This window comes from Hydra vulgaris, chromosome 08, assembly GCF_038396675.1.
Source record: "Hydra vulgaris chromosome 08, alternate assembly HydraT2T_AEP".
NCBI lineage: Eukaryota > Metazoa > Cnidaria > Hydrozoa > Anthoathecata > Hydridae > Hydra > Hydra vulgaris.
In genome coordinates this window covers 10,396,817-10,407,500 of record NC_088927.1, presented here as the reverse complement: position 1 = coordinate 10,407,500, position 10,684 = coordinate 10,396,817, and the positions used below count along the sequence as shown (strand labels likewise).

The 10,684-nt window shown below is 26.5% G+C and overlaps 1 protein-coding gene across 1 annotated transcript in view; it reads right to left on the bottom strand.

Annotated features, from left to right (window-relative positions):
* The window catches only part of LOC136083605 (phosphatidylinositol 4-phosphate 5-kinase-like), a 34,661-nt gene extending 25,306 nt beyond the window's left edge, over positions 1–9,355 (bottom strand). Inside the window, exon 1 of the mRNA XM_065803063.1 lies at positions 9,036–9,355. Within this exon, the coding sequence (XP_065659135.1) occupies positions 9,036–9,044 (9 nt within the window). The 5' untranslated portion in view covers positions 9,045–9,355. The remainder of the gene's footprint in view (positions 1–9,035) is intronic.
* Between the last annotated feature and the right edge of the window lie 1,329 nt (positions 9,356–10,684).

Here is a 10,684-nt window from a genome sequence, read left to right as displayed (position 1 = left end):
GTAGGCACGAAAATAAGTTTCTCCTGAAAAACTATATAAAATTGAAAAATGAGTTCAAATAATATTTAAATTACATATTCTTTTTACAAAAAGAATAATTAATCATTTCTAAATAATTCTTTTCATAATAGTGTCAGCAAAATTCCACAAATGTGTGAAAATATACAGTAGTTAAGACATTTGCGACTTCCTGTAATTTAATTTTTGTATAAATTGAAGTTTTATTAATTTGATCATTCATTTCTGATGAATGTTTTTTGAAAAGTGATTTCCTGCTAACATATTATTGCTCTGATCTTTTAAGAACATTGAGCACTCTATTGTGTAGAATACATTTATAGTTGTCTAAATGTTTATATATATATATATATATATATATATATATATATATATATATATATATATATATATATATATATATATATATATATATATATATATATATATATATATATATATATATATATATATATATATATATATATATATATATATATATATATATATATATATATATATATATATATATATATATATATATATATATATATATATATATATATATATATATATATATATATATATTTATATACATGTTAATATGTATATATATATATATATATATATATATATATATTTACATGTATATAAATATATATATATATACATATATAAATATATATATATATATATATATATATATATATATATATATATATATATATATATATATATATATATATATATATATATATATATATATATATATATATATATATATATTTATTTATATACATATATATAAATATATATATATATATATATATATATATATATATATATATATATATATATATATATATATATATATATATATATATATATATATATATATATATATATATACACACATACATAAACGTATATATACATACAATATACAAACATAAATGCATACACACATTTATTAATATTATATATGTTTATTGTATATGTTTACATTAGATACACATATACGCGTACATATATACATGTCAACCCTCGGAATAAGGGTCAGCATTCAGCAATGCCGGCCTAACTGTCAATCTGAAAGTGTTTGAGGTCACACATGCACACATATATAAACACATCGAAATATATACAAAGATACACATACACATATTTATACATACACACTGAAACATATTCGCATGGGCTTATCACAAGTTATTAAACATAAATACACATATCTTTGGATTTATAAACTGTATTTGATTAGGAAGGAATGGAATCGGTTACTATTAAATGCATAGATTGAATGGAGAGCTTCTAGGTCATTGGGTAGAATATTCCAAGAATACATACTTTGGTTATTTCATGGACTTGTATCCATAAGTAACGATGATTTTATACTGCAAGATATCAGTTGATCGAAGATAGTGTCGGTTATTTGCATTTTTTGTAAAAAAATTGTTGAACGTAACAAGTAGGTTTTCGTGTTGGTGGTACCAGACAAACTGGCAATTCAAGACTTGAACGAGGTCACATAGTTTAAGGATCTTAGAAGTAAGATAAAGCACATTAGGACTGGATTTGTAATTCTGAAAATTTACTGTTTTTAAAGCTTTGTTTAGGCAAAGTCTTGAGGTAGGGGACAAATGTTAGGTTGGAATCAATTATAATTCGAAGATATTTGATTTAGTTAACAAAAACTATTTTCTGGCCAGTAAATCGAATGTTTAAAATTTTATTGATTTTTTTTTTTAGATTTGAATATGACCAGATCAGTTTTGTAACAGGTGAGGGATAGCTTTTTTGAGCAAAGCCACTAAATTAAATTGGCAGGATCATGATTAATGCATTTGTTAATATTTTTTTTAAGCTTGTTGATAATGAGCAAGTTAGTATCATCAGCAAAGTGGTAAGAAGTTGCAAACTTAATTAAGTTATTAACGTCATTAATATAGAGTAGAAAAAGTAGTGGTGCTAATACTGAGCCTTGAGGAGCACAGTTGGAACATTTTACTTGAATAGATTTTGAGTCACCGACTGAGACAAATTGAGATCTATTGTGATAAAAGGAAGTAAAACTTTCAAGAGGAATTCCACTGGTTCCATAATAATCTAATTTTTGAAGTAGGATAGAATGATCTACTGTATCAAAAGCTTTTTGTAGATCTACAAAGACACCGCATGCATGCAAAGTTTTTATTGTCAAGTGCTTTTCTAATTGACTCAGTAGTTTTAACAAGTGAGTAAGTCGTAAAATGATTAGTACAAAACCCTTGCTGGTGTTTGTAACAGCATTTAAATTTATTAAAAATTACATGAGCCTCCTATGCATAGCTTTTTTGAAGAGTTTGTTTAGGCTTGAATGAAGGGAAATAGGTCAGTAGTTAGACATATCAATTGAAGAAACTTTCTTAACCCTTTAAGACAAAACGCCGTAATAATACGGAGGACCGTTTTAGGAGTTAAGGAGCACTGCCGTAATAATACGCACTGGTATAAGGTGTTACTTATAGAGTTTGTAACACCTTAAAATTAGTCATACACCCTTCAAACCACGATTTTACTATTCTCGAATGTTCTACGGAACTAATAAACACAAATTTCGTTTAGAAATAAAAAAAAATATGGTAGATAAACGACGATCAATATCTGTTCAAGACGCTGTAAATTTTGTCTTGGAAGAAGACTCAGATCTTTCTTCGTTGACAGAATCTTTATCTGACAGTGAAATAGAATTTTTAATCGAATCAGAAACAGATGAAGAATTATATCTTAGTGATTACAGTGACGATAATTTTAAGAATATTCCATCAATTGAGCAAAATATCAAGAATATAAAAGTAGTTCCAGCTCTAATGAAGAAGAAAGTTAGTTGCTATGAGAATTTAAATTGGCAAAAGGAACCTCCTAAAGAAGGAATGAGACGATTTAATTTTATTTCTGAAGAAAAATTCAATGGAGATATAAAAATTCTGACCCTCTTGAATTATTTGAATATATTATTACAAACGAACTTTGTGAGTACATATTTACATCTCGTGACATACGCCTTCAATTTGCAGTGATAATCTACTGTGGTATTATTCGAAAGCCCAAATTGCGAATGTACTATACAAAAAGAAAACTGTTTGAAACACCAGGCTTTAAAAGTATACTATCGCAAAACAAATTATTATTGCTAGAGAGATTTCTTCATTTTGTAGATATTTCTAGTTTTGTGGACAAAAGTTATACAAAGGATATAAAAATTAAATACATTCAGGAGTACATTGTTAACCGCTGGAAAATTATGTTACAACCAGGACGTGATATATCCATAGATGAATCATTACTTTTGTGGAAGGGAAGGCTGTCGTTTAAACAATCGATACGATCAAAAAGTGCACGCCTCGGTATTAAGACGTTTGCATTGGCATGTGGGAAAACAGGATATGTCTGGAATCAAATTATATACCTTGGTGCTGGCACAGAAATTTCTCAACAATACAAATATCAGGCCACCGATGTAGTAATGTCATTATCTGAAGAACTGTTAGATGTTGGACGGTGTATTGGTATACCTCATTGGAAATTTGTGATTTTCTTGTTCAAAGAAAGACTGATGTTGTGGGAACATTACGAAGCTACAGAAAGTATCTACCAAAAGATGTTATTAATGCAAAACTGAAATCAAATGAAAGGTGTGTTGCATACGAGCATGGATATCAATTCATGGTAATGCATTGGAAGGATAAACGTGATGTTTACATGATAACCACCTGCATACCTGATACTTTAGAAATTGTCTTACGTAAAGGTGCAAGGAAAGAAGTACCAACTGTTATCCACATTTACAACAGCAACATGGGTGGTGTTGATCTTAGTGATCAAATGACCACCTCCTATGCTTGTGAGCGAAAAAGGGTGAAAAAGTGGTATAAGAAGTTTTATTTTCATCTGATTAATCTTTCCATATTTAATGCACAAGTCATTCACAAAATGTTAGGAGGTAAACTAAAGGCTTTAGAATTCAGAATGCAGCTTGTTAGTGCTTCAGTTTCTTTTTATGGTTATGACATAGTAACATCCGGACAGGGTGGGAGACTAAGTCTTGATGGAAATCCAATGCGATTAGTGCATCGTCATTTTCCATCATATGTTCCGGAAACAGAATGTAAAACTGCACCTCAACGGAGGTGTGTTGTATGCAGAAAAAAGGGGAAAAGAAAAGATTCTCGTTATGAGTGCACCCCTTGTGATGTAGGGTTGTGTGCTGCACCATGTTTCCAACTCTATCATTCAAAAAAATACAACTAGTGTTAAAATATATATTTTTTAGTATTAATAACATGTTTTTTCACTAATACTGTGTTTTAAATGATATTTTTATACATTATTTTCATATTAAATTTGAATTAGTAAAAAGTTGAGTTTTATTCAAAATAACCCGCGCATTTGGATGTACGGCTAAAAAAAAAGGTGCCGCTTAAAGGGTTAAATATTGACATGACTTTACTATTTTGAAATAAGTTATTTATAATAAAACTGAGAGATTTAGAAATTATGTCTGAAATAAACTTAAGAAGGAATGTAGGAAGGTTATTTTTCAGTTTAAAGCTTTTTTCAGTTTAAAGAATGGTTTTAATAAGATTGGAGATTTTATTCTCTGTGACTAGAGCAATAAAGAACGTATTAGAATTCGCGAAGTTGATATAGTCAGTAAATTTGGATGTTGAAAGTATGTTTTTGTTTTGTAGTATGTTTTTAATAGTAACAAAAAAATTGTTTAATATATTCGATACAGTAGTTTGATCTGTGATAATATTTTCTTTCAATTTAAGGTTGATAGCTGAACTATAGTAGGAAGGTTTTATATTAACTTATACAACCTATTTTAGTTTTTACTAAAATAGGTTGTATAATAAGATTTTTTACTAATTTTTAGTAGATTGCTGATTCTGTTTCTATAAAACTATAATTAAGGAAACAGTTCATTTTTAGTACTAATATCTTTACATTTTGTGTGTTTTTTTATATAGTTGGTTTTTAATAGAAATAGATTTAAATATGCAATTGGTGATCGATGGTTTTGATTTAAGTTTAATTTGCTGCTTAGTTAGTTTTTTGTATGGAGCATACTGATCTAATATTTTTTCAAATGTCTTTAAAAGAAAACTGATAAATTAATTTACATCATCATCTTTTTAATATATAGTGCCCAGTTAATGTTGGAAACATCTTCAATAAATATATTTTTCTTAAAGTTCAAAGGCATCGCCAGTAGGATATACTTTTTAAAGGTGATTAGTTTCTCTAGGGATGCAGATAAAATAAGCTATATAATCAGATGTTGAAATAGTAAGATTGCCAGAGATTTGGTCAGGTGAATTGAAGTCCCAGTGGGCACAATGACGTTGAAATAACGTTGAAACAACGTCGCACACCGACGAAATGCAATGTTGAAACAACGTTGAAATTTGGTGGAATTGGAAACAAAATCCGACGTTGAAAACCACGACGTTGAAACAACGTCGATGAAAACGTTGTTTCAACGTTGTTCTAACGTCTTATCGACTACATATCATCCATATTTCAACTTCGATAAAATGAAAATTAAAAGTTCAACGTTGAAATTACGTTGTTTTAACGTCTTATCGACAATATATCAACCATATATGGTTGAAATATTGTCGATAAGACGTTTGAAATTAGGTTGTTAGAACAACGTTCAAACAACCTAATTTCAACGCTAAATTTTGGTCATTTGATAAAAATTATACAGCCTATTGGATATAACTTATATCCAATAGGCTGCAGCCATGTTAAATTGTCATCGTTAACATGTTAAATTGTCTCGACTTGGATTGCGATAAAATAAGACAATAAAAAAGCAATGTTTTGCGCTAAAAGTAGTGTATTTCATGTTCAAAAAAGTTATTTTAAGGGAGTTTATATGAGAAATAGATAGAATGTTACCATTTTATATATACATTTTATATTAACATATTCGAATCGTCATTTACGCACCGACCGCCACCATTGGATCTGTCGGGTGCATATTTCAACAAACTCATGATATCTGTTCTGACTTCAGCAACCGTAGCAGTCGCTTTACTAAGCATGACGCTCTCTATAAAAAAAGGTATTGCCAGAGTAATTTGCAACAAGTACAGCAAGAACTTGAAATTAAAGTAGCACCAAAGCATCAAATTGTGTTTTTCAATAACAGATAACATTACTCATGACTTACCAACAACAACCTTACAAATGTTTGTGCCTTTAAATTTCTCTTTACCCTTGCCGCCAGCCATGTTGAACTTTGATTGTAAAACGTTGGTCATCAACCTACAACAAAAAGTTATTATTTTTATAAATGCATTAAACTTTGATACAATATCAGGTTTCCGAATTCCGAATGGTTTTAAAATTTCAAAAATTCAATGACTTTTTTTTTGTAGAAATAGGTCAATTTCAATAAAAATTATACATATATATAATAGATCATCCAGGTCAAATTTGAAAAATCCGAAAAATTGTTTGCGGAAAAAGTCCGGAATTTCCCCCCCCCCCTCCCCCTTATTTTCCCTCTTAATTTGCTTTCATCTGAGTTGGTTTTTATTTTTTTATTTTTAAATTTCATCCTGTAAGATAGAGTCTGAATTATATTCAGAATCTACTATTGCAGTAGCCTCACAATTGCTGCTGCTACAGACATCTTCATTTAATGAAGCTGAGCAATCAATATCAATGTCACTACTAAGAAGCTCATTAACCAAAACATTATTCCGTCTCCATCGCTTTAACCGGGTAGCCATTTCCCTAAACAACAGAAGGTTTATAGTATGTATATATACACTTATATGTTGTCTGAAAGTTTTCTTCCCTATTTTGTTGACAAAAAGTAAAAGTTAAAATGCAAGACCGGATTTTTTTTTTAATTAATTGATAGACTGCCTGCCCCAACCAAACCCTCAGTCGATGTAGCAGCACTCCCTTGCGAGTCAGGCTAAAAGATAGTAGATGTAGCAGCACTCCGTTGCGAGTCAGGCTATTTATCAGTCGATATAGCAGCACTCCCTTGCGAGTCAGGCTATTTGTCAGTCGATGTAGCAGCACTCCCTAGTGAGTCAGGCTATAAGATAGTCGATGTAGCAGCACTCCGGGCATGATTTACAGTAAAAAAAAACAAACAAAAAAAAACATTTTATTAAAAAAAAACAAAAATAAAAACATTTTAATAAAAAAAATAAAAATAAAAACATTGTTTATAAGTGTTAAAAACATTCAGAATGTTTTAAAAATTATTATGGTCAATTAAATTTGCGTTTTTGCGGCTTTTTAAAAAAACGATTAATTTGTAATTAAATTAATGGTTTTAACTTTCTGACAACTCGCAAATGTTGGACGAAAGTAAAAAGAAATTAAAAGTGACGTATGTGTTGGCGTAAGAATCACTTTTTAACTTCCGCTCTTCCCAAATTAAAAAAAAATGTAAAAATAATAATAACAATAATAAAAATACTATAATATAGTATTATGATTATTATAGTCTATATGATATATTATTAACATATCATATATTTTATATATATACCATATGTTATATATAATAATATCATATATATATATATATATATATAAATATATAAATAAATATACATATATAATATATACCGTGAAAAGGGGTGACTATGAGCAACGGGGTGAAAATGAACATCGATGCCAAGTTTACTAAATGGTGAAGAATCACGCACTATATAATTAAATAGTGTGTTTTATGTTATTTTAATTTAGCTATTTTATTCTAAAAACTTCCACTTGTATATATATATATATATATATATATATATATATATATATATATATATATATATATATATATATATATATATATATATATATATACATATATATATATATATTTTTAAATATAAAAATAATAATAACAACAGTAATAAAAATACTATAATATAGTATTATGATTATTACAGTCTATATGATATATTATTAACATATCATACCTTTTATGTGTATATCATATGTTATATATATATATATATATATATATATATATATATATATATATATATATATATATATATATATATATATATAACATTGATAATATATATTTTATACTTATATAATATAAAATTAGTATAGTCAAATATACTAACATACATAGTTAAACAATTTAATCAAACTCTAAAAAACAACTTACTTAAACAAACTCTAAAACAAATTCAAGCAAATTCTTCATGCAATACACACTGATGAAACAAAAAAAAAGATCTATTTAATATTTATCACTAATGCATCGCAAATTAAGCAATCGTTAAATTGACAAACTCAAAACCTTATGAAATGGCAATAGATGGCCTAATCAATGACTCGTAAAGTCACGCATGCGTATTTGAGTTCTCAAAATGCAAAACGAACGGTGGAACTCATAATATAATCGTTGAATTAACGTTGATTCAACGTCGCGTTAAGTTGATCGTTTTCAACGAATTTTCAACGTTGATAAAATGTTGATTTTTGGTTATATGACGTCGCGACTAAAAATCAACCGTAAATCAACGTTGAAATAACGTCGTGTGTCCACTGGGAGTTTATAAAGATGTTATCAATAAGTGTTAGTGATTTAGCTGTTATGCGTGTTGGTAGAATTATAACAGGATGTAATGAAAAAGAAAGAAGCGAGTCAAGGTCATTTTAGTATATCCATATTAAAATTCCCCATAAGTCAAATATATTTTTATCAATATTTATATGTTTATTTATATTTCAATATATATTATATGTGCATATATATATATATATATATATATATATATATATATATATATATATATATATATATATATATATACATGTATATATATATATATATATATATATATAATATATATATATATATATATATATATATATATATATATATATATATATATATATATATATATATATATATATATATATATATATATATATATATTTAAAAAAGATTGATTATTTTTCAGTAAAAAATATTTTTGCCAAGAAATTTTACAAAAAAACATTACCTCCGACATCCTCAGCTTTTCGACAGCTTTTCAAACAATTCAAAAATTGTAGCAACTCTTTTTATTTTTTTTCAAAATGAAAGAGTAAATTTTTGTAAATAAAAAAGAAAGTTGGTCTGTTTTGTTTTTAATACATCATTTCGTATTAATCACAAAAACAAATTTCTCTCGTAAGTTTTCTGAAAATTATTTTTTGTACTTGAAAATATTCTCCCAATAGTTTATTGTAATTACTAATCTGTTTTATTAGAACTACTATACAAACCTACAATTTATTTTATTCAAAATAAATAAGCCTTAATTTATTCAAAATGACGTATAAGTCTGTTAATTCTACGAATTAAATAGTTCGTAGAAAATTTTTAACTGATTTTAAGTAATTTTTATAAAAGTATTGGTTATTAAAAAGCTAAATCTTTACTTTGATTATCGTTTTCCTCATAACCAATATAGAGTGTATTTAAAAAATAAAGCTAACTAGTGGTAAGAAAACTGTAACAACATGGTAACAACAAAGTATATACATAGTAACGTGGTAACATGATACTTTTATATTAGGTTACAGTCAAAAATACTAAATTAACATTATAGTATTATATGGTAAAAAAAACTATATTAACATATTAGGAAAAGTCTTAGAATTTTAATTACTTTAACGGAATTTATCGGACAAATCCTAATTTCATTATTTGAGCATAATAATTAGTTTTTGTGGTTTTATGCGTAGGCATAAACATTCTATAAAATATAAACTTTATTATTTGAAACACAGTTAATTAAAATAAGGTTAAATGCAGCTGAACGAGAATCTTTTCAAAAGCGACCAAAAATGTTTTTTGTAAATAAACCTATTATTTAAAAAAAAAAAATTCGTAAATCATTTTGAAAAGGCAGGATTTGCTCAAAGAAAAATATATGATAACCTAAAAAGACCAAATGATAAATGCTTTATTTAAAACAAATATAATAGTAGTTTGTTTTTTTATTTATAAATATGTTATTGACGTTTTTATTTTGTCCCATAACTTTCGCATCACCCGTTAATTGTCAAGAGAAAGCATAGTTTTATTTTCAGGATTTATTACAAAAATTATTAAACTATTTTTTATGATATTGCGTTTTGCAAAGTTTAATGAGCAAAACGCAAATTTTTTTGATGTTAAAAAAATATTTTAAAAAGTATAATGATTGGAAAATGTAAGCTTGTGTAAAACAGAAAAGTTATATTTAATTCATAATGTGTTTAAATTACATAAAACAAAGTATATTTATTAGTATAAAACTTGCTTAACATTTATAATACTTGCTTAACATGTATTAAAGACCTAAGAAATGCAAAATATTTTAGAATAAGCTTATGCGATATGATAAGGTCTCCAATATATTTTTTTTATGTAAATATAAATTAGATTTTTTTATTTTTTGTAATTTTTAATACATTTTTCGTTTTATGTACATGTTTGTACATAAAACGAAAAATGTACAAAATAAAAAATACAAGTTTAAAAAAATGTGTTTTGTCTATATATATCTATATCTAACATCTATCTATAGATTTATCTATATCTATATATAAAGTTAATAACTGATGGGCGTAATTAGAAAAAGACATGTACTCACCTTATGTGATAACATCTGTGTACTATGTG